Raw genomic sequence first — 25231 nt, forward strand, 5'->3', positions numbered from 1 at the left:
CTGTAGTTCTGAGATGTGCTGCTGCTGTTAAGCCCCTTCCCTATTGTTGAACACCTTGAAGGTGAGGTCAATTAATTCCTATTGTGGGGTTTGAGGACCAGATTTTAATTTCTGTAGTTTTTCAGTATTGGGCTGGCCGGTTGCGGTGGCTCATGCTTGTAATCCCAGCACTTTGGGAGGCTGAGGTGAGCGGATCACCTGAGGTGTGGAGTTCAAGACCAGCCTGACCAACATGGAGAAACCCGCCTCTACCAAAAATACAAAATTAGCCAGGCATGGTGGTGCGTGCCTGTAATCCCAGCTACTCGGGAGGCTGAGGCAGGAGAATTGCTTGAACTCAGGAGGTGGAGGTTGCAGTGAGCGGAGATCATGACATTGCACTCCAACCTGAGCAACAAGAGTGAAATTCCTTTTTTATTTTATTTTTTTCTCAAAAAAAAAAATGTTGGGGGCTGATTGTGTGATAAAATGCATATTAAGCATTCATGGGTGAGAGTAGAAGTTAGGATAACATTTAAATCACTCCAGGTGAGATTATAGGACTGGGTTAAGTATTGGGGGATCTGATGAAAAGGAGCCTAAACTTTGGCCAATTTGGAAAAGGTTTGATAAAGAGAAAGGAACATATACCCTAACTATGCCTTTGGCTCCAGCCACCTCTCGAAGGGGGAATTGTTGGGCAGGGGTGGAGGAGTTAGCTGCAGGACTAAACTGTAAGCTGGACAGGGTGTGAGTTGGGGAGGTGACAGGAGGGGCATAAGGAGGTGTGGGGTATGGGAAGAGGAAGAGGAAGAAGGCTGGGGGCAGAGGTTGGGCCTGGAATTGGGGTCTGGTTTGGACAGGTGGGAAGGAGAAAGGTCAGAAATGGACAAGAGGATTCTGGGTTACCTGCAGAGGCAGGAGGGGTGGGTGGAAGGGGAGAGAAGGAGCAGAGATTACGGAGGGATTAGAGTATTTAAAAATGCCTGGATGTCTGGTACCTTAGACCATTTGCCCATTTGTTAACAAAAATTGTTTAGGTCTCACAGAATAGAAAGATTGAAAGTGCCATTTTTCTGGCCATTTGGATTGAGGTCAGGCTGTGTTAGAGACATTTAGGTTTCAGATTGGGCAACAGTTGAAGAGGTTGTAGATATTTTTTTTAGGACAAAGGCTAGAAGTGAGGATTGAGGAATGGAGAGCTGAGTGTTTCCCATAGCGAAGGAGGTAAGTTTTAAGAAAAGGAGTAGAGACTAGGAGGAGCGAGCAGCTATCGGGGTTTTCAGTAGGAATCCCTGACTGATTCCTGAGCTGTAACATGGGTGAATGATCAAGGCAGGTATCCCCGCAATTGACCAGACACCAAGGGAAGAGTCTTGTCTTCTGAGTCCATGACCAGCGTTGGAGTTCTTGAGCTAGAGGAAGAGACTTGTCTCCTCTGGCTCCACATGGATGAAGACCGTCTCTTCGTCTCTACTAGAAGTAGAAAGATTTAAAGGAAAAGAGAGAAAGAGGGAGAGACTTGTCTCCTTGGGATTTGAAGGAAAAGAGAGAGAATGAGGAAGTGTCTTGTCTCCTGTTATCTAAAGGAAAAGAGAAAGAGGGGGAGATGCTTACCCGATCTAAAGGTGGCAAGAGAGCTGTTTGGCATGCTAAGCGTGAGCTGCTGGACTGGGCTGGTGTGTGATGTGTTGAGGTCTCAGGTGGGTCTCTTCACAGAGGGAGAGAAGGGACAGGGGGCTAGTCTCCCCAAAGGAGTACCCCCTGTCCTGGGTTTCAGCACCAAATGTTGAAACATTCATTCTGAATGAAGTGACCCCCCCAAACAGCCTTTGTGTGAGCAACATAGCTCTTTATTTTTCTGGCGCAGACGGGCTGAGGCCGAAAGGGGCAGTAGTGAAGGGTGGTGGGATAGGAGTTAGTTTTACAGGTTGTGGGAAAGGCAGTGGAAAGTTAACTTTTGTAACTTTAGGGCAGTTTTTTTGCAAGTGGGAGGAGGTCGTAGGTTTGCAAGCTGGGAGGGGAGTCCTAAGGTGTGGAGTCATGAGGTTGGCCAAGGTCCGTTACAAAGTCCAAAGGCTTTGTCAGTTGAGGCCAGAACAAAAAACAATAGAAGAATGTCTCAGGTTTGTTAGACACCGCAGGGGTTGATCAGTTCTTCCAGGAAACTCATCTGGGGTGTACAGAAATTACCATGCCATTCATGGTATGGTCAGACCTTATACCTGCCTCTACTAAAAATACAAAAATTAGCCGGGCATGGTGGCAGGTGCCTATAATCCCAGCTACTTGGGAGGCTGAGGCAGGAGAATCGCTTGAACTTAGGAGGTGGAGGTTGCCGTGAGCCGAGATCGCGCCACTGAACTCCAGCCTGGGAGATGAGAGTGAGACTGAGTCTTTTTTTTTTTTTTTTTGACAAGGTTTCACCATGTTGGCCAGAACTGGTCTCAAACTCCTGACCTAAGGTGATCCGCCTGCCTCAGCCTCCTAAAGTGCTAAGATTACAGGTGTGAGCCACCAGAGTAAGTCTTTAAAAAAAAAAAAGTCAGCACTGGCAGTGGTGCCTCAGAAGTGGTGGAACTATTTCACACTAACCAGTTTAGGACTATACAAGATGAGTCCCATCCAGCATCAGGATATAGCTTGTAGGATTTTAGAAACCATTCCTATTTCTAACTTCAGGAATTGTTTTTCCCAGTCCACCTTAAAAATATTACTGCTTTAATCACGGAGCAGGCCAAAAGGACAACACGCACAACCTCCAACTAAAATCCGGTTGTAGCCTAGACAGTGCAGTGGTATGACATCGGAAGACTGAAATTGCAGCTCTTTTTGGATCCCCCGAAGTGTGTCTGCACTCTTCTTCAAACGGGCCTCTTCCTCAGGAGTTAGTCACCTTCACAAAGGTCTGAGATTCCATTCTGATCCAAAATGCAAGGAGCACTAAGGAAGACATGCTGCAGTTGCCCCTTAAGCCAGATGGATGTTCACAGCGTGTTTTATAACTTCCTGGCTCCTTCACTGAACATGCCTACTCCAACGGTTTTTCCCAATCAGTCACATCCTGGGATCCAGTGTATAAATCCAATATCGCATGTCTTATGCATAATTGTTTCAAAGGATTTTATTTTGTGACCTATATAATCAGTAGTATATGTTACCGTATAATGTAACAAGGCCTACATATGAACAATGCAACTAACTATCCAAGTGTTACACCAACAAAAACCCCCAATAAACCTTGAACAATGAAAAAAAAGTCGGAAGCCCGAGGCAGGTGGATCCCTTGAGGGGTGACCCACCTGCCAACATGGTGAAACCATGTCTCTACTAAAATGCAACCATTAGCTGGATGTGGTGATGGGCACCTGTAATCTCAGCTACTTGGGAGCCTGAGGCAGGAGAATTGCTTGAACCTGGGAGGCAGAGGTTGCGGTGAGATGAGATCGTGCCACTGCACTCCAGCCTGGGTGACAAGAGGGAGACTGTCTCAAAAAACAAAAACTTGCCTCTCATATTTACTATAAGGATTAAATGAGATAATATATGTGAAATGATTATAACCATGTAGCAGGCAATGAAACACATAGCAACATGAAACACATAGGAGCTACTCAACTAATGATAGCCGTTACGATCATTTTATTTTACTAAAACTGAAGAGACCTTTCTGAAGCACGCTAAGTAATAGTACCTAGTTTAAGATTAAACATTTTTCTTGGATAATCCACCAAATACAATGCAATTGTGAATAAATGACCATTCTTTTTTTTTGTCTTTATTTTTAATTTTTTTGCCCCTCTACCCTCCTGTTTTTCTTTTCTTTTTTTTTTTTTTTTTCCTCTGTAAGACTACCTGTCAAGATCCTTCATTCTTTTTTGAGACATGGTGTGAATGACTGCAGTCACAGACTACTTGGCAAGCTAGGGCAGGGGAAAAATAGCAGCAATTAGTAAACAAGTATACAAATTGACTTGTTTTATAAGATTTTTAATGTCTTTAAAAATGTTAAGGATTTATATTAGTGATAAATATATCATAAAATTAATTAGTAAAATAATGATTTCTTTCTTGCAGGCCTACGAAACCTTGCTCCAGAAGGTACTTAATGAGAATTTTTTGAGTCTTAGTAACCAAAATAATCAAACCCAAAGAAATCTGTGTTCATCTCCCAAGTAACATAGAACACCAGAATTTAGCTAACTAAATCAAAGTTATGTCACATAGTTTCTATTTAAAATGATACTAATATCAAAAGATACTTATTGCACTGTTTTCATAAAAACTGAAATAAAAGATCTGAGTTGAGAAATATTTGGAATGATATTTTTAAGCCTATTTTTGGAGCAAATTATAGCATTTGCTCAAAACTTGAGTATTCTAGCTTGTGTGAGGTGATGAGTTGTTGCAGATATTCTCAAATAGTCTTAAATATTTGGTCCTACTCACCACTGTGAATGGGCTGCGTGTGAAGCTGGGTGAATGTCTATGCTTAAGAATCACCACCATCGGCCGGGCGCGGTGGCTCAAGCCTGTAATCCCAGCACTTTGGGAGGCCGAGGCGGGTGGATCACGAGGTCAAGAGATCGAGACCATCCTGGTCAACATGGTGAAACCCCGTCTCTACTAAAAATACAAAAAATTAGCTGGGCATGGTGGCGCGTGCCTGTAATCCCAGCTACTCAGGAGGCTGAGGCAGGAGAATTGCCTGAACCCAGGAGGCGGAGGTTGCGGTGAGCCGAGATCGCGCCATTGCACTCCAGCCTGGGTAACAAGAGCGAAACTCCGTCTCAAAAAAAAAAAAAAGAATCACCACCAAGGGCTGGGCGCAGTGGCTCACTCCTGTAATCCCAACACTTTGGGAGGCCAAGACAGGTACATTACGAAGTCAGGAGATCGAAATCATTCTGGCCAACACTGTGAAACCCCATCTCTACTAAAACAAAAAATTAGCCAGGCGTGGTGGTGTGCGCCTGTGGTTCCAGCTACAAGAGAGGCTGAGGTAGGAGAATTGCTTGAACCTGGGAGGCAGAGGTTGCAGTGAGTCGAGGTCTCGCTATTGCATTCCAGCCTAGGTGACAGAGTGAGACTCAATAAATTAATATGTCTCCATAAACTAATTTAAAAAAGAAAATCAGTTCCGCATAGCTGAGAATGTTAAAAAAAAAAAAAATTAAGGTTCAAATAATGAATTACAGTTGCCCAGGATGGAAAACTGTACCTACCAGGGAAATTACACTTCCAGAGAAAGGGTGAAAAGCAAGGTCAATTTACAGTACAAAGGTAACACACTATTAGTCAAAGTAATCCTTTGTGACATCTACTAGAGAGTGCTAGGGTTGCTGGTGTCTGAAGACCACTTGTTCTGAGTGATATGACCATTCCCAGAGGTACTTGCCTTTTGCCCCAGAATCAGGGAATCCTGAGTGCAGCCCATGAGGCCCTTCTCAACCAAGTGAATGAGCTCAGGGCAGAGCTGAAGGAAGAGAGCAAGAAGGCTGTGAGCTTGAAGAGCCAACTAGAAGATGTGTCTATCTTGCAGATGACTCTGAAGGAGGTAAATAATAACAGTTGAAAGATATCTGCATTCGGAGGCCAGGCGAGGTGGCTCAAGCCTGTAATCCCAGCACTTTGGGAGGCCGAGGTGGGTGGATCACGAGGTCGAGAGATCGAAACCATCCTGGTCAATATGGTGAAACCCCGTCTCTACTAAAAATACAAAAAACTAGCTAGGCATGGTGGCGCTTGCCTGTAATCCCAGCTACTCAGGAGGCTGAGGCAGGAGAATTGCCTGAACCCAGGAGGCGGAGGTTGCGGTGAGCCGAGGTCGCGCCATTGCACTCCAGCCTGGGTAACAAGAGCGAAACTCCATCTCAAAAAAAAAAAAAAAAAAGAAAAAGAAAGATATCTGCATTCCAACTTCAGGTATGTTCGAATGTGTATTTTTTTTTTTTTTTTTTTTTTTGAGACAGCACTGTCACCTGGGCTGGAGTGCAGTGGCTTGATCTTGGCTCATGGCAACCTCTACCTCCCAGGTTCATGCAATTCTTCTTCCTCATCTTCCTGAGTAGCTGAGATTACAGGGGTATACCACCACACCCAACAATTTTTTTGTATTTTTTTGTAGTAGAGCCAGGGTTTCGCTATGTTGGCCAGATTGGTCTTGATCTCCTGACCTTGTGATCTGCCCTCCTCAGCCTCCCAAAGTGCTGGGATTACAGGCATGAGCCACTGCGCCCAGCCTAGAATGTGTATCTTAGCAACAATATAAGTATTGCCTTTTTTTTTTTTTTTTTTTTAGACGGAGTTTCGCTCTTGTTACCCAGGCTGGAGTGCAATGGCGCAATCTTGGCTCACCGCAACCTCCACCTCTTGGGCTCAGGCAATTCTCCTGCCTCAGCCTCCTGAGTAGCTGGGATTACAGGCACGCGCCACTATGCCCAGCTAATTTTTTGTATTTTAAGTAGAGACGGGGTTTCACTATGTTGACCAGGATGGTCTTGATCTCTTGACCTCGTGATCCACCCGCCTCGGCCTCCCAAAGTGCTGGGGTTACAGGCTTGAGCCACCGCGCCCGGCTCTTTTTTTTTTTTTTTTTTTTCCGAGACAGAATCTCACTCTTGCCCAGGCTGGAGTGCACTGGCACCATCTCGGCTCACTATAGCCTCTGCTCCCTCAGTTCAAGCAACTCTCCTGCCTCAGCCTCTCAAGTAGCTGTGATTACAGGTGCCTGCCACCATGCTTGGCTAATTTTGTATTTTTAGTAGAGACAAGGTTTGACCATGTTGGCCAGGCTGGTCTCAAACTCCTGACCTCAAGTGATCCACCTAACATGGCCTCCCAAAGTGCTAGGATTACATGCATGAGCCACTGTGCCCAACCTGGGTACTGCATTTTTTTTCAAATGGGGGGGGGGGGAAGAGGCTCCAAGGGGTTAAATCACTTGCTTAAGATTATAGCATTAGGGGGAAAGCTCGGACTCATACTAAGGTCTGTTTTTCAAAGTCGTTGTTCTTTCATAATGTTTTCCTGTTTCCGTAACAGTAGAAATGCAGAGACTATGAAGACTTATTTTGGAAAATCTTCATTAATTCCAATGAAAGTTTCTAGCCCACCTTCAATTGGTTCAGGTCTTTCTAGTTGAATGGCTTCTCGTAGACACTGGAGATGGGGCTAAAGATGCTCTCAGCCACGCCCCTCCATGCAATGGAAAAGGGAAATCCTGTACAGGGAGGCTTTTACCTTTAAAATGTTATCTCAAGAACTCTACTATCACTCTTAGTTTCAGGGGAGAGTTGAAGATTTGGAAAAAGAACGAAAATTGCTGAATGACAATTATGACAAACTCTTAGAAAAGTGAGTACCATATTTGGGTCCCATATCATTGTTACTATAAAAGACATTACAGGCAGGCTGGGCGCAGTGGCTCACGCCTGTAATCTCAGCACTTTGGGAGGTCGAGGCGGGAAGATCACGAGGTCAGGAGATCGAGAACATCCTGGCTAACACTGTAAACTTCTCTACTAAAAATACAAAAAATTATCTGGGCGTTATGGCACGCGCCTGTAGTCCCAGCTACTCAGGCTGAGGCAGGAGAATAGCTTGAAGCTGGGAAGCACAGAGGTTGCAGTGAGCTGAGATCACACCACTGCACTCCAGCCTGGGCAACAGAGCAACGTTCCATCTCAAAAAAAAAAAGCCCAGGTGAGGTGGCTCATGCCTGTAATCCCAGTGCTTTGGGAGGCAGAGGTGGGTGGATCACCTTAGGTCGGGAATTCGAGACCAGCCTGACCAAAATGGAGAAACCCTGTCTGTACTAAAACTACAAAATTAGCCAGGTGTGGTAGTGCATGCTTCTAATCCCAGCTACTAGGGAGTCTGAGGCAGGAGAATTGCTTGAACCCGGGAGGTGGAGGTTTTGGTGAGTTGAGATCGTGCCATTTCACTCCAGCCTGGGCAATAAGATCAAAATTCCATCTCAAAAAAAAAAAAAAAAAAAAAAAGGCATAGAAAGTTCCCTTCAAATACCTAGCACTGATAACTATATGGGGAAATTAGTACTCAATATTGTTAGTGAGAATATAAATTGGCAGTTTTTTAGAAGAAAATCTGACACTGTTAAAATGTTAAATGTGAATATCTCTTTTTTAACCAGTAATTTTTTTTTTTTAAAGACATAGTCTCTCTGTCCCCCAGGCTGGAGTACAGTGGTGGTCCCGGCTTACTGTAGCCCCAGTCTCCCAGGCTCTAGCAATTCTCCCACCTCAGCCTCCCCAGTAGCTGGGACTACAGGCGTGTGCTCCCACACCTGGCTAATTTTTTTCTTTTTGTTTGTAGAGACAGGGTTTTGCCAGGTTGCCCAGGCTGGTCTTGAACTTCTGGGCTCAAGTCACATGCCTACTTCAGCCTCCCACAGGGTTGAGATTACAGGCATGAGCCAACATGACTGGCCCCTAATTTTTTGGGGGGTGGGAGGAAATAAGAAAAAATTCTCGTGTATGTGCAGATATATATATATAGTAAGAATGTTGTGGGGTGCAGTAGTTCACACCTGTAAACCTAATACTTAGGGAGGCAGATGTGGAGGATAGTTTGAACCTAGAAGTTTCAGACCTGTCTGGACAATATAGTGAGATCCTGCTTTCTGCAAAAAGGATACTTCTGCACTAATCTAGTAAGAATAAATAATTTTTTTTAAAAAAAGAATGTTAATTACTGCCCTATTAGTAATAGTAAAAAACAAACAAAACCAGAAAGCACTGATAAGAGATTGATTACACAAAACATGCTGCATTCTCACAATGAAGTGCAATGAAGCTGTTAAAAATGAGATAGATGGCCGGGCGTGGTGGCTCACACCTGTAATCCCAGCACTTTGGGAAGCTGAGGTGGGCAGATCATGAGGTCAGGGGTTTGAGACTGGCCTGACCAACATGGTGAAACCCTGTCTCTACTAAAAATACAAAAATTAGCTGGACGTGGTGGTGGGCGCCTGTAGTCCCAGCTACTCAGGAGACTGAGGCAGGAGAATTGCTTGAGCTGGGGAAGTTGAAGGGGCAGTGAGCTATGTGCAGTGCAGTACAGTGAGAAAGTGAGACTCTCAAACAACCTGGAAGTAAGAAAAAAAGTTTTTAAAACTTAAAAGTACCTTCTGACCTAGTAAAAGGCAGCAGGATTAGATTGAAGAAGTCTTATGGGAGCGTATGGGAACAACCGATGTTCTTCCACTTAATGAAATAAAGCAGTGTGGCGATTATCCACTTTGATAGACATTACCCTGTGAAAGACGTTACTATTCACCTCTTCCCTTTAGCTCTCAAAAATACTAACTTCTTGAGTCATCACATGGTATATGGTCAGGAAATGCCAAGAAATTTTAATACTAGCCTAAGATTGATTGATTGATTGATTGATTGATTGGAGTCAGAGTCTTGCTCTTTTGCCCAGCTGGAGTGCAGTGGCATGATTTCGGCTCACTGTAACCTCTGCCTTCTAGGTTCAAGTGATTCTCCTTCCTCAGCCTCCCAAGTAGCTGGGACCACAGGTGTGTGCCACCACTCCTGGCTAATTTTTGTATTTTTAATGGAGATGGGTTTTCACCATGTTGGCCAGGCTGGTCTCGAACTCCTCTTCTCAGATAATCTGCCCATCTTGGCTTCCCAAAGTGCTGGGATTACAGGTATGAGCCACCCTGCCTGGCCAGTAAGTTACTTTTTTATTATTTTTTTGAGACAAAATGTTCCCACGGTCACTGGCTGGTGTGCAGTGGTGTGATCTCGGCTCACTGCAACCTCTGCCTCCCAGGTTCAAGCCATTCTCCTGCCTCAGCCTCCTGAGTATCTAGAATTATGGGCATCCACCCTCACACCTGGATAATTTTTTTTGTATTTTTAGTAGAGACAGGGTTTCACTGTGTTGGTGAGGCTGGTCTCGAACTCCTGACCTTGCAATCTACTGGCCTTGGCCTCGGAAAGTACTGGGATTACAGGTGTGAGCCATGATGTCAGGCCTGTTGTTTATTTTGTTTTGGTTTTTTTGGGGGAGGAGAGGAGGGGAAGGGGAAGAGTTAAGTAATTTTTAAACCACATTTATTAAAATGATAAAGAAAAAAGACAAATAATTGTTTATCAGTGTCATTTCATTTGTATTAATGATCAAGAACCAGCCATGTGGTCAGGCATGGTGGCTCATGCCTGCCTGTAATCCCAGCACTTTGGGAGACTGAGGAGGTGTCTCCCAGCACTTTAGGAGACTCTGTCACCCAGGCTGGAGTACGGTGGTGGGATCTTGGCTCACTGCAACCTCTGCTCCCAGGTTCAAGACGTTCTCTGAGGCGGATGGATCACCTGAGGTCAGGAGTTTGAGACCAGCATGGCCAACACTGTGAAACCTTATCTCTATTAAAAATATAAAAATTAGCTGTGCATGGTGGTGGGTGCCTGTAATCCCAACTACCAAGAGACTGAGGCAGGAGAATCACTTGAACCTGGGAGGCAGAGGTTGCAGTGAGCTGAGATTGCACTCCTCACGCCAGCCTGGGTGACAGAGCAAGACTCTGTCTCAAAAAAAAAAAAAAAAAAAAAAAGATTTAGTACTTGGAGACCAGAGAAGGAAAAAAAAGTGTACAGGCACAGTGGCTCATGGCTGTAATCCCAGCACTTTGGGAGGCTGAGAAGGGCAGATTATAAGATCAGGAGATCAGGGTCATCCTGGCCAACATAGTGAGAACTCATTTCTACTAAAAATACAAAAAATTAGCTGGGCATGGTGATGCATGCCTGTAATCCCAGCTACTCAGGAGGCAGAGGCAGGAGAATCGCTTGAATCTTGGTGGCGGAGATTGTGGTGAGCCAAGATTGTGCCACTGCACTCTAGCCTGGCAACAGCAAGACTCCCTCTCAAAAAAAATCAGCCTTTTTTTTTTTTTTAAGACGGCGTTTCACTCTTGTTGCCCAGGCTGAGTTGCAACGGCACAATCTTGGTTCACCACAACCTCTGCCTCCCGGGTTCAAGCAATTCTCCTGCCTCAGCCTCCCGAGTAGCTGGGATCACAGGCATGCACCACCACACCTGGCTACTTTTGTGTTTTTAGTAGAAAGAGATTTCTCCATGTTGGTCAGGCTGGTCTCAAACTCCCGACCTCAGGTGATCCACCTTCTTTGACCTCCCAAAGTGCTGGGATTATGGGCATGAGCCATAGCGCCCAGCCAGCCATATGTATTTTATACTCAAAATGGGTCTACTCTGTTAGCTAGATACGATAGGGTGGAGGATGCAGTTGGTGAAGAGTTTAATTCCTGCCCTTTAGCATAATTTATAATCTAGGTCAAAGGCAGTTATTCTCTAAACTGTTGGTGAAAGTAGGTGGAGGAATGGGGTGTGAGAAAAGGAAGATTTTCTTCCTCATTTCTAATCCAGCAGGCCTATGAATGTCTTGGTACATACATAGTTCCCTGACAAAAGAAAGCCATCATGATGGAGAAGTTCCTTGGGAAATGGATATATGACTTAGAGTGTTTGCTCAGTGAGATGTCTGAGACCTAAACAGAAGTGGTACTGAGCAACAACTCAAGAGGACTCAAAAGTTCCAAGGCAGTTGGTAAACGACAGTTACAAATGAAGCAACGGCAGAGAAAATGTGTCGGGGAATGAATGGGGCGCTAGGCCCAGAAGATGCTGAAACTGTGTAATAAAGATGTCACACACCTTGGAGTATCCATCTGAGAGCTTGCTTTCCATTGTCAGCATGCTGGACAGCAGTAGTCAGCCTGACTGGAGCAATGAGCTCATAGTGGAACGGCTACAGCAGCAAGTCTCTGAGCTACAGGATCAGCTGGATGCTGAGCTGGAGGAGAAGAGAAAAGTTTCTCTGGAGCTGTCCAGGGAGAAAGGTAGGTTGGAGGTTGAAGAGCTCTCTCAAATGTGGCATCCTACACATCTGGTTTGGGAGAATAGAACTTGGGCCATCATTTCTTAAATCCCCTCACTTGATCCTATTCTTTTGTGGGTCCTGGGTAACTAGAATGAGAATACTAGCAGTAGATAAGATCTACAATCAGGGAAGCATGACACCTACCACTCATGCATACTTTTTCCTTTATAATGTCTTTCTATTTGAGAAGATGCCAGTTTTTTTTTGTTTTTTGTTTTTTTAAACATTCAATGTGGCCGGGCGCGGTGGCTCAAGCCTGTAATCCCAGCACTTTGGGAGGCCGAGGCGGGTGGATCACGAGGTCAAGAGATCGAGACCATCCTGGTCAACATGGTGGAACCCCGTCTTTCCTAAAAATACAAAAAATTGGCTGGGCATGGTGGCACATGCCTGTAATCCCAGCTACTCAGGAGGCTGAGGCAGGAGAATTGCCTGAACCCAGGAGGCGGAGGTTGCGGTGAGCCGAGATCGCGCCATTGCACTCCAGCCTGGGTAACAAGAGCGAAACTCCGTCTCAAAAAAAAAAAAAAAAAAAAAATTCAATTTATTGAAAGGTTTTTTTTTTTTATGGGAGAGTCTTGCTCTGTCACCCAGGCTGGAGTACGGTGGTGGGGATCTTGGCTCACTGCAACCTCTGCTCCCAGGTTCAAGACGTTCTCCTGTACCAGCCTCCCAAGTAGCTGGGATTGCAGGTCTAAACCACCACACCTGTCTGAAAGTATTGAAAGTGAATTTCTGTCTTTTATTCTCATCAATCATTTTAGAGGTAACTGGAAGACTTTTTTTTTTTTGGCCACCAAATACTTGAGAAGCAAATTACTACTCTTGGCTACCACTACCATTTCACTTCCATCTTAACTCTTGGATCTCAGGAGATAGGTATTTGGAACATTTTTTTTTCCCCCTGAGACAGAGTTTCACTCTTGTTACCCAGGCTGGAGTGCAATGGCGCGATCTTGGCTCACCGCAACCTCCACCTTCTGGGTTCAGGCAATTCTCCTGCCTCAGCCTCCTGAGTAGCTGGGATTACAGGCACGCGCCACCATGCCCAGCTAATTTTTTGTATTTTTAGTAGAGAGGGGGTTTCACCATGTTGACCGGGACGGTGTTGATCTCTTGACCTCGTGATCCACCCGCCTTGGCCTCCCAAAGTGCTGGAATTACAGGCGTGAGCCACCACACCCAGCCCGGAACATTTTTAAATACTGTCAAAAAGACCTTAATACTTTTTCTAGCCTGAATCTTAATCTTTAGTCTTAGCAAATTTATATCTCATCAGGTTTTAGTGTATTCAAATAGGAAACCAAAGGAAAACAAGTATCAAGAAAAATAAAGGCAAGAACCACAAAAGAATAAAATTTTAGGAGCACATGCCAAGGACCAATTAGTATGTATGAAGCACATGTGAAGTCTTATAAGGACCTTCAGGGCAATCTAATTTAATCTGTTCTCTAATGCATAATGATGAAATGATCTGCCCACTAAACACAGATTACCTTTCTTCCTGGAAAAACACACACGTGAACTGGAGTGGCTCACACCTGTAATCCCAGCACGTTGGGAGGCTGAGGCCAGCAGATCACATGAGGCCAGGAGTTTGAGACCAGCCCGGTTAACATAGTGAAACCCCGTCTCTACTAAAAATATGAAAATTAGCCAGTCATGGTGGTGCGTGCCTGTAATACCAGCTACTTGGGAGGCTGAGGCACAAGAATCATTGGACCTTGGAGGCAAAGGTTGCAGGGAGCTGAGACTGTACCACTGCACTCCATCCTGGATGATGAAGTGAGAATCTAAAGAGTAAAAGAAAAACACACACATTGGAACACAGATGCCCATTCTCCTTCCAGGCCAGGGTGGGTGTGAAGATGAGTGCCACAGAGACATAATAACCTAGAAGTCAGAATGGTGTGGTGGTGGAGTTGGTGAGATACTGGTTTCTTTTTTTTTTTTTTTTTTTTTTAATTGCAAATCAAAAGATACTGGTTTCAGTGGTATTGTCACAAAGTTTGGATGGTCCTAGTCAGTCAGGTGACTCCCTTTCTGTTTTGTGTTCTACCTTCCAGGCTACCATTCCGCAGGTGCCTTTTGTTTTACTTTTGGAGTACAAGTATCACCTCAGTTTACTGCCTCAATAAGCTAGAGTCTTCATCTGTAGAAATAATAGAGAATTGCTTCTCAAATTTATAAAATTAATTAAACCTTAGTGGGAAAATTCAATTTACTCTTGATCCAACTCTGACCATGGTTATAAATAACTACAGAGTTTCAAATTTCTGGATTATTTCTTCCCCAGCTCAAAATGAGGATCTGAAGCTTGAAGTCGTCAACATACTTCAGAAGCATAAACAGGAATTAGAGCTTCTCCAAAAGGCAGCCGAAGTTGCCCAGCCTCCTGACAGACCATGTGAACCAGCCACTCCCCCAGCTATATTCCAAGAGAATAATGAGAGTGAGGTAGGTTCCTCTTTAAACAAAGTAGTCCACTCTGCAGAAAGGTCTCTGGCAAATATCCCTAGGGGAGATGATGAGATTAGAAAACTAATATTTGTCCTGATCAAGGAGACGCTTTTTTTTTTTTTTTTTTTTTTTTTTTTAATGAGACGGAGTTTCGCTCTTGTTACCCAGGCTGGAGTGCAATGGCGCGATCTCGGCTCACCGCAACCTCCGCCTCCTGGGTTCAGGCAATTCTCCTGCCTCAGCCTCCTGAGTAGCTGGGATTACAGGCACGCACCACCATGCCCAGCTAATGTTTTGTATTTTTAGTAGAGACGAGGTTTCACCATGTTGACCAGGATGGTCTCGATCTCTCGACCTCGTGATCCACCCGCCTCGGCCTCCCAAAGTGCTGGGATTACAGGCTTGAGCCACCGCGCCCGGCCGCTTTTTTTTTTTTGAGATAGAAGTTTATTCTTGTTTTCCAGGCTAGAGTGCAATGGCATGATCTCAGCTCACTGCAGCCTTTGCCTCCCGGGTTCAAGCGATTCACCTGCCTCAGCCTCTTGAGTAGCTGGGATTACAGGTACCCGCCACATCTGGCTAATTTTTTGTATGTTTTTCTTTGAGATGGAGTCTTGCTTTGTCACCAGGCAGGAGTGCAGTGGCATGATCTTGGCTCACTGCAACCTCTGCCTCCTGGGTTCAAGCAATTCTCCTGCCTCAGCCTCCCAAGTAGCTGGGACTATAGGTGCATACCACCACACTTGGCTAATTTTTTTTTTTTTTTTTTTTTTTTTTGGTATTTCTAGTAGAGTCAGGGTTTCACCATGTTGGCCAGATGGTCTCGATATATTGACCTCATGATCTACCCACCTTGGCCTCCCAAAGTGCTGGGATTACAAGCATAAGCCACTGTACCTGGCCAATTTTTTGTATTTTTAGTGGACAGGGTTTTCCCATTTTGGCCAGGCTGGTCTCAAACTCCTGACCTCAGGTGATCTGCCTGCCTTGGCCCCAAAAAGGTGTGGGATTACAGGTGTGAGCAACTGTGCCTAACAGAGGACACTCTTTGGAAGACCATGAGAGGGCCGAGAATAGAGAGCTTCATGTGCTCCACCCATTTCTTCCACTCTTTGCAGATCATAAAATTTAGAATCTTTTTCACATGAGGACTTGAAATTACCTGTGGAAGAGCAAACAGCCATTAGCAGCTGTTTAACTTCCCTTCACTGCTGCTACAGAACATGAGGACTAAGGGAGAGAGCACCTATGAAGTAACACAGGTCCTTTTTCACGTTTTAGAGTAATTTCTGCTGCTGGCATTTTACTACTACCAACAACTGTTTGATAGAGAAGAGTTATTACTTTACCTGTCATATTTATACTCCCTTTTATCAACGCTTTTCCCTCTACAGCCAAGTGAACCCCAAAACCAAGAAGAAAAGAAACTGTCCCAGGTGCTCAATGAGTTGCAAGTATCACACGCAGAGACCACATTGGAACTAGAAAAGACCAGAGACATGCTTATTCTGCAGCGCAAAATCAACGTGTGTTATCAGGTGCAAGGAAAGATGGTACAGGAAGGGAATGGCTATTAGGAACATGGGAACCACTCACAGGACTGGGAATGAAGACCTAAGTTTCCAGGGCTGATGCCAGGTGATGTGCTATCCTGAGCAAACACAGAATGGCTGTCCTTTGAAGAACCTGAAGATTCAAGTTCTTCATGCCCACAGTACCTTGGCACTAGGAGCCAGTGATGGGGCCAGTGTACGGCTTCTGGTTTCAAATTTTGCCAGTCCTAGGAACTACCCTATGGCACCAACAGCACACAACTAGAATTGGAAGGGTCTGTGAGGAAACCAAGCCCTCTAGTGAATGAACCTGCCCCTCTAAGGATAGCAGTCGTCTTGACCCTGCCAGTGCCACATTTTTATGCTCTTTGGTCTTAGGCCACTGAGACAGAAAAGTTCAGACATGATTTTGTTTCAGGAGGAACTGGAGGCAATGACGACAAAAGCTGACAGTGATAATAGAGATTACAAAGAAAAGCTGAAGAGGTTGACTCAACTTCTAGACCTCAAGAATAACCGTATCACGCAGCTGGAAGGTATTTTAAGAAGCCATGATCTTCCAACATCTGGCAAGTCCTAGTCCTCTGTTTTCCTTACCTTGGGACCCTTCCACAGCTAACACCTGTGTTCCCCTCTGTGTACTTGTCAAGAAGGGTGCCTCTCATATCCTTAGCATATGGCTTATCCCTCTCCTTCTTTATCCTATTATGTTTGTTGTTTGTTTTGTTTGGAGATAGAGTTTTGCTCTTGTTGCCCAGGCTGGAGTGCAGTGGCACAGTCTCCACTCACTGCAACCTCCACTTTCTGAGTTCAAGAAATTCTCCTGCCTCAGCCTCCAGAGTAGCTGGGATTACAGGCATCCACCACTATTCCTGGCTAATTTTTTGTATTTGTAGTGGAGATGCAGTTTCACCACGTTGGCCAGGCTGGTCTTGAACTCCTGAACCTCAGGTGATCTGCCCATCTCGGCTTCCCAAAGTGCTGGGATTACAGGTGTGAGCCCCCGCACCTGACCCATCTTTATTGTTTTAATGTATGTTAGCAGCTTCTTTCCCTCCATAATGTTTCTCTGGTTTCTCTGTACAGTTTCAACAGGGGCTAGAAATTACTTCCAGGGGCTTGATTCTGTTGTGAGAATGAGAGGGCCATTGTTGATTGGTGGTGTAACACACAACCTCTCTTTCTCTCTTGCTTCTCTCTCTCGTCCGTCCCTCCTAGTCACTGTTTCCTCAAAGGAGTTTTAATTAGATAATAGAACTTCACCACTCATCTCCTTTATTTTTGTCAGCGATTTCTCTCTTAAAGTCTCTAAAATCTTTGTTGCAGTTTGAAGATGTCGACAGTGACAGGGCAGCTGGCTGGACACTGAATGCAAGTTCATATTGTGGTGCTTCCTATACTTAGTATAGTCACTGCTGACCAGAGCCTGGTCTCAGCCTTGTTTGTCAAGACATTTGGCTTTGTTATTATACCCAGTGGTAAAAGATCTGACTCACAGAAAGCAAGTTAACCAGAAGCTGATATTTAAACATGAATGTCTGTTATTTTAGAGTAGTGGTTACTCCATTGCTGCCATGAGAAATTTGGAACCACAGTTTAGGGAAGCCCTCTTACAGGAAGCAAAATCAGTAAGTAGGTTTCTTAGTGAGTATGGACTAGAATAAAGGGACATAAGTCTCTCTGGGGCATGGTTTATACATGCCAGCGTGAGTCTGATAAAAGGTCATTGCTAGATCAACAAAGGAAATTCTCCCTTGGATTGAAATTCTCATGGCTTTCAGAATTGCGGGCCTTTCTCCTGGGACAGTGCAAGATAAATGCTCTTACCTACTTCTGAATATTTATTTGCTTTGGCTAATAGTTCTTTATTTTTTCATTTTTAGTGAATAGTTCTTTGATCACTGGTAAGGCTAAAGAGTTTTTCTATGTTCACCAGTTACTTGTATTATTCTTTTTGAGAACTGACCATTTCTATCCTTTGCCCACTTCTTAGTAGTATTGAATTACAGATTTATATTCTTTTTATGCTAAGACTAGTCATCTTGCACCATGTAATACAAAATTTTAAATATATATTTTTTGTTTTCTTTAGTGTATTTATATTAATCTTGTTAATTAAGAAAACAGTCTCCGTGTGTGTGTGTGTGTGTGTGTGTGTGTGTCTCAGACATGAAGACATTCTGATGTATCCAAAATATATATATATATATATATATATATATATATATTTTTTTTTTTTTTTTTTTTTTTTTTTTTGAGACGGAGTTTCGCTCTTGTTACCCAGGCTGGAGTGCAATGGCGCGATCTCGGCTCACCGCAACCTCCGCCTCCTGGGTTCAGGCAATTCTCCTGCCTCAGCCTCCTGAGTAGCTGGGATTACAGGCACGTGCCACCATGCCCAGCTAATTTTTTGTATCTTTAGTAGAGATGGGGTTTCACCATGTTGACCAGGATGGTTTCGATCTCTTGACCTCGTGATCCACCCGCCTCGGCCTCCCAAAGTGCTGGGATTACAGGCTTGAGCCACCGCGCCCGGCTGTATCCAGAATATTTTATTTTACTTCTTTAACTCTTGAAATAGGACTTTCAGCAGCAGTAGCACACTATGATGACTCAGATATTCTCTAATTAGAAGCAGGCTATACATCAAAGTTTCTGATTGGTTGGACTTGGGAGATAAGCCCAGATTTGCTGTCTACCCATCTTTGTATCCCACTGCCAGTGTTTTCTACCTCTTTCAGTAAGTCTCCTTTCCCACCTTTTACTCCGTTACTCTTTAACTTACAGAGTTCTTTTTGCCTTCTTACGTTGAAACCAAATTCTGAACAGAATGAAAGATCTTGTGACTGACCTGGCTGGAGAAGGAGAAACATTTCTTGGTGGGACTCCATATAATGTCATAGACACTATGTCTACACCTTGCTGTTATCTCCACTGTCAACATACCAAACATGTAGAAATACTCATATTTTTGTGTTTCTAATACTTCTTTTATGGAATTACCAACTAATTCATAGGGCCACGATGTATACTAAAACAATGTCATCTGTAAGATAAAATGTGCCCCCAGTGTTTCCTAAGCTTAGTGTTTACTTTCCAATCACTCCTTTTGTACCTTCTCCCCAGAGCTGGCATTGGATTATTTGGCTATCAGAATTCAGTGCTCCTGGTTGTCATTCTGTTGCTTTTCCTTTTGAATCGTGGTTTCTTGAAATAATCACAACTTGGACTTCCACCATGTGTTTTATTTTCTTTTGTCTACCCTCCTCTACCCTGAGAAAGAGCTCCCTACCCTTTAATGGATAGGCAGTTTTCTTTCCCCTCTAGAACAGCTCAAAGATGTTGCTTATGGCACCCGACAGTTGTCATTATGTTTGGAAACACTGCCGGCCCATGGAGATGAGGATAAAGTGGACATTTCTCTGCTGCATCAGGGTGAGAATCTTTTCGAACTGCACATCCACCAGGCCTTCCTGACATCTGCTGCCCTGGCTCAGGCTGGAGACACCCAACCTACCACTTTCTGCACCTATTCCTTCTATGACTTTGAGACCCATTGTACCCCATTGTCTGTGGGGCCACAGCCCCTCTATGACTTCACCTCCCAGTATGTGGTGGAGACAGACTCCCTTTTCTTACACTACCTTCAAGGGGCTTCAGCCCGGCTTGATCTCCACCAGGCTGTGGCCAGTGAGCACAACACTCTTGCTGCAGGATGGATTTGCTTTGACAGGGTGCTAGAGACTGTGGAGAAAGTCCATGGCTTGGCCACACTGATTGGTAAGTGCTGTCGGCTTCCTGCAGCTCCTAGCACCAATGCAGAATTCCCCAAACTCTATAGCTGCTTTTCTGGTCATTTCTTATTTTCTTCCTTTTTCTTTGTTCTTGATCATTGCCACACCATCTGTATTCTCCATGATTTCATACTTGCTGCTGCCCAGGAGCTGGTGGAGAAGAGTTTGGGGTTCTAGAGTACTGGATGAGGCTGCGTTTCCCCATAAAACCCAGCCTACAGGCATGCAATAAACGAAAGAAAGCCCAGGCCTACCTGTCAACCAGTGTGCTTGGAGGCTGGAAGGCCCAGGAGAATGAGGTGAGAAAAAGGATGTGCTGAGGCATCTCAGAGGAGCCTCAGCCAAACAGCTTATGAGAACAGTTCCGTCTTCCACTCTCAATAAGTCTTTGTGGAATGCGAATGAAAGAGAAAACTGTCACACCACCACTAGTCTGGATTATTCCCTTGGTCAGGCTTGAGTCTAAAATGAAATTATGCCTTTGAAGCTAGCTACATCCTTACTGTGAACAGAGTAGCTTCTCTGCCATTCTCTAAGTCGTGAGGGGTAGTATCTCCCTCAGATAACTGCCAGAGCCAGTTTGCAGGCAGGTGAAGACCATTAGGTTTCTTCCTGATCCGGTTGGATTAGTTGTTCTCTAGATCATAGCTCTTCCTCACCATGGATCCTAGGCCTCACCTACAGCACTCTGGGGCTGCCGTTTCCTCAATCCATGATCTACATCTTTCCAGTTCAGATCGGAGTCTCGGGGACCTCAGAATGAGCTACGGATTGAAATCACCAAGTGCTGTGGCCTCCAGAGTCGATGGCTGGGAACTCAACCCAGTCCATATGCCGTGTACCGTTTCTTCACCTTTTCTGACCATGATACTGCCATCATTCCAGCCAGTAACAACCCCTACTTTAGAGATCAGGCTCGATTCCCAGTGCTTGTGACCTCTGACCTGGACCAATATCTAAGGCGGGAGGCCCTGTCTATACACGTTTTTGATGATGAAGACTCAGAGCCTGGCTTGTATCTTGGCCGAGCCCAAGTGTCTTTACTGCCTCTTGCAAAAAACAAATCTATTAAAGGTGGGAGTTTAAGTTTATTACATCTTCATGTTCTCTTCCCAGTGCTGTCTCCCTGTCCTGATTCCACTTTTCTTTGATTACTTGCTTGAAGCAGTCTCTTAAAACCTGAAGAGAAAGGAATTTAGAATATTGTCAAGAGCAGCAGAGCAGAAGACTTAGAGTCTCACTGCTCCTGTGGAAACATTGGTGGCTTCTGTTGCTTTTCAGCCACAAAGATAGCATTCCTAAGTGGGTAGAGCCAGCAACCTGAATTCTATACCTCTGAATCTCAACAAACTTGTCCAGGCTCCATAATGCTGTCTAGTATCTCTCTTTACTTAAGGCCTATTGTTAGTGCATGGCTAGATAGATACCTGATTATACTGAGACCTTCATATTCCCCCATCATTCTCTCACTTCGTTTAAACACTGGACACAAGTTAGAGAGATTTCCACACCAGACCATGACAAAGGCAAGTTTCTTGGATTTTTTTTCCCCCAGAGTGGAGCTGAACTCCGTACTGTCTTTCCTAACTTTCATGCCTAGGGTTGTGGGGATGTGCTTAGGAGGGGTCAACTCTTTGACTACAGTCCTGGGGGAGTGAGGTGGGAGGATCTGTGTTCTCGTTAGAAAGTGGGACAGCTGCAGCCAGAAACGACCATATTTAGCAAGGTTCTGGATACTCTAGGAAATGTGTGCAGCTCTCTCCTGAATATAACTGCTTAAAAAAAGGCTGACACTTCTGGACACCACTCCTTCACCAAACAGGGGAGGCAGTATGAGTCATCAATTAATCAGTGTTACAAAACAGATGTCTGACATTTGGAAAAAGCCATTTTGCTTAAGTTTTCTTGGAACCACTTGGGTGTAGATGACAGTTTTCTTGGTATGCCTAAGGCACAGCAAGCATTTGATAATAGTAATAATAATACAATCTTGTTTATTGGCTGGATGACTGATGACAAGCAAGCTGTACTCCTTTTCATACACCTTTCACTATCTCTTCCTGAATCCTAGAGATACCCATCTTCCCCAATTGCTATTCTAACTGTACTGCTATCTGATGTTACTCCGGAGTATATCATCATTGTGATTATTGATGGATGTTAATTAGTTGCTGATAAAATGTAATGAAATTAAACATGGGAAGGAAATAGAAAAGGTTCTGGCAAATGCTCACTTGCTTACTTCACGCGACCAGGTCTTACTAATGTGTTTGTGTCTCAGGTGATTTTAACCTCACTGACCCTGCAGAGAAACCTAATGGATCTATTCAAGTGCAACTTGATTGGAAGTTTCCTTATATACCCCCTGAGAGTTTCCTGAAACCAGAAGCTGAAACTAAGGGGAACGATACCAAGGACAGGTCAAAGATCTCATCTGAAGAGGAAGAGCTTTCGGTTCCTTCCCAGGTAACTCTCCAGGACTCCACAGGTAGCAGATCACTGCCAATCCTATGGAGCAGATTTGAAGGAGACAGCATTACAGTTGGAGTAAAAGAAATTCCCTCTGTGAATGTCATATGTCCTGTGAACTTAATATATATCCCCCTTAATGCCATGAATCTACTGATGGAGCAAAAATCTTGGTTTTATTGTGGAAAGGAGAGAGAGATAACATCTCTCAGCTCCATGAGGAGGTAAATGAAGTCTAATGCTAGTTCCTAAATCCCTTTCTCGCATTTCTAGGTTGTTAAACTATCATCTTGTAAGGCTGTCTCTGATCCTTCTATTCAGGACCAGATGGCATCTCCTGAGGTTCCCATTGAAGCTGGCCAGTACCAAGCAAAGAGAAAACCTCCTCATGGGGGAGAAAGAAAGGAAAAGGAGCACCAAGTTTTGAGCTACTCAAGAAGAAAACATGGCAGAAGAATAGGCGTTCAAGGAAAGAACAGATTGGAGTATCTTAGCCTTAACATCTTAAATGGAAATATACCTCAAGTAAGAGCATAAAAACTCTGAAGCACTACATTGTGGGTTGTTCTGTCCCCAGATGTTCCCACAGATAGAAGCATAAGCAGACACACAAGCAATAATCTGCCAGGCACAGTGGCTCATGCCTGTAATCCCAGCACTTTGGGTGGCTGAGGTGGGCAGACCACCTGAGGTCAGGAGTTGGAGACCAGCCTGGCCAACATGGTGAAATCCTGTCTCTACTAAAAATACAGAATCAGCCAGGCAGTGGCTCATGCCTGTAATCCCAGCACTTTGGGAGGCTGAGGTGGGCAGATCACAAGGTCAGGAGTTTGAGACTAGCCTGGCCAACATGGTGAAACCCCATCTCAACTAAAAATAAAAAAATTAGCCGGGTGCGGTGGCTCAAGCCTGTAATCCCAGCACTTTGGGAGGCCGAGGCGGGTGGATCACGAGGTCAAGAGATCAAGACCATCCTTAAGGCCGGGCGCGGTGGCTCAAGCCTGTAATCCCAGCACTTTGGGAGGCCGAGGTGGGTGGATCACGAGGTCTAGAGATCGAGACCATCCTGGTCAACATGGTGAAACCCCGTCTCTTCTAAAAATACAAAAAAATTAGCTGGGCATGGTGGCTCGTGCCTGTAATCCCAGTTACTCAGGAGGCTGAGGCAGGAGAATTGCCTGAACCCGGGAGGTGGAGGTTGCGGTGAGCCGAGATCGCGCCATTGCACTCCAGCCTGGGTAACAAGAGCGAAACTCCGTCTCAAAAAAAAAAAAAAAAAAAAAAAAGTTAAATAAAAAGGCCAGGCGTAGTGGCTCATGCCTGTAATCTCAGCACTTTGGGAGTCCAAGGTGGGCGGATCATGGGGGTCAGGAGATAGACCATCCTGGTTAACATGGTAAAACCTTGATTCTACTAAAAATACAAAAATTAGCCGGTCATGGTAGCAGGCACCTGTAGTTCCAGCTACTTGGGAGGCTGAGGCAGGAGAATCACTTGAACCTGGGAGGTGAGGGTTGCAGTGGCTGAGATTGTACCACTGCACTCCAGCCTGGTGACAGAGCAAGACTCTGACTCTAAATAATAAAATAAAAAGAGCTAATATTTAAAAAGAAGGAAGGAAGAAATGAAGGAAGAAAACCAAGATATTACCAGCTATGTGGTATTTTATTCTGAAGCAGGTGAACTACACTGAATGGAAATTCCCAGAGGCTAAGAGCACCGTAGATGACGGCTTTAAAAATCAGCACGAGGAAAAGGAAGTGACATTATCCCATTCAGCACTGAAACAGAAGGAACCCCTACATCCTGTAAATGGTATTGTCTTTTAAAATCTATTTTTTTTCCCCAGCACTTTGGTAGGTTGGGGCAAATGGATTAAAAGGTCAGGCATTTGAGACCAGCCTGGCCAACGTGGTGAAACCCTGTCTCTACTAAAAATACAAAAATTAGCCAAGCATGGTGGTACACACCTGTAATCCCAACTACTTGGGAGGCTAGAACAGGAGAATCGCTTGAACCCAGGAGATGGAGGTTGCAGTGAGCTGAGATTCTGCCACTGCACTCCAGCATGGGTGACAGAGCAAGATTCCATCTCAAAAAAATAAAGAAAATCTTTTTTTCCTCTTTAATCATTTAATTTTTTTGCCAACCTGGTTATTTACTTTTCCCCTTTATCTTAGCCGGGTGTGGTGGTGCATGCCTGTAGTCCCAGCTACTCAGGAGGCTGAGGCAGAGGATCGCTTGATCCCTTGAGGTGGAAGTTGCAGTGAGTTGAGATCACACCACTGCACTCCAGCCTGGGTGAAAGAGCAAGACTCTGTCTCAAAAAAAAAAAAAAAAAAAAAAAAAAAGCCCAAATTTAGACAATCCTGATAAATGGAGAAAAAGGATTTTGTAATTTCTAATTTCCATTAGTGATAAGAACTCTCAGAAAACTAGGAAGAGAAAGAACTTGCTTCAGACTGATAAAGTAAGCCAGGCATGGTGAAACCCTGTTTCTACTAAAAATACAAAACTAGCCAGGCGTTGTGATGGGTACCTGTAATCCCAGCTACTCAGAAGCCTGAGGCAGAGAATTGCTTGAACCCAGGAGACAGAGGTTGCAGTGAGCTGAGATCTCACCACCCCACTCCAGCCTGGGCAACAGAGCAAGACTCTGTCTCAAAAAAAAAAATAAATAAACAAAAAAAAACCCCAAACTGATAAAGAAAAAACATCATACTCAGTGGTGAAAACTGACTGTTTTTTCTTAAGATTGAGAACAAAGAAAGGATGTTTGCTTTCCCTACTCCTACTGAACATTGTAGTGGAGATTTTAGTCAGTGCAATAAGGCAAGAAAAATTAAAATCCCCACCTTGGGGGGATAAAAAGAGCCAGATGTAGTGGCATGTGCCTGTAGTCCCAGCTACTCAAGAGGTTGAGGCAGGATACTACACTCTAGCCTAGGAAACATAGCAAGACCTTGTCTCTTAAAAAAAGAAAAAAAAAAAGAAAAAGAAAAAAGAAAAAAATTAAAGTCATACAAATTGTGGGAATAAAGAAG

General features: G+C 44.4%; 1 protein-coding gene across 1 annotated transcript in view; it reads left to right on the forward strand.

Moving 5' to 3' along the window:
* RPGRIP1 (RPGR interacting protein 1) overlaps positions 1-25231 on the forward strand; it is a 94320-nt gene that overhangs the window by 39230 nt on the left and 29859 nt on the right. The window contains exons 8-20 of the mRNA XM_039468888.2: positions 4057-4080; positions 5390-5536; positions 7262-7335; positions 11725-11870; positions 14208-14368; positions 15766-15909; positions 16343-16493; positions 19252-19704; positions 19866-20017; positions 20450-20792; positions 22000-22184; positions 22509-22712; positions 23864-24002. Coding sequence (XP_039324822.2) covers positions 4057-4080; positions 5390-5536; positions 7262-7335; positions 11725-11870; positions 14208-14368; positions 15766-15909; positions 16343-16493; positions 19252-19704; positions 19866-20017; positions 20450-20792; positions 22000-22184; positions 22509-22712; positions 23864-24002 — 2323 coding nt within the window. The remainder of the gene's footprint in view (positions 1-4056; positions 4081-5389; positions 5537-7261; positions 7336-11724; positions 11871-14207; positions 14369-15765; positions 15910-16342; positions 16494-19251; positions 19705-19865; positions 20018-20449; positions 20793-21999; positions 22185-22508; positions 22713-23863; positions 24003-25231) is intronic.

Source organism: Saimiri boliviensis, chromosome 2, assembly GCF_048565385.1.
Source record: "Saimiri boliviensis isolate mSaiBol1 chromosome 2, mSaiBol1.pri, whole genome shotgun sequence".
In the NCBI taxonomy this organism is placed as follows: Eukaryota; Metazoa; Chordata; class Mammalia; order Primates; family Cebidae; genus Saimiri; species Saimiri boliviensis.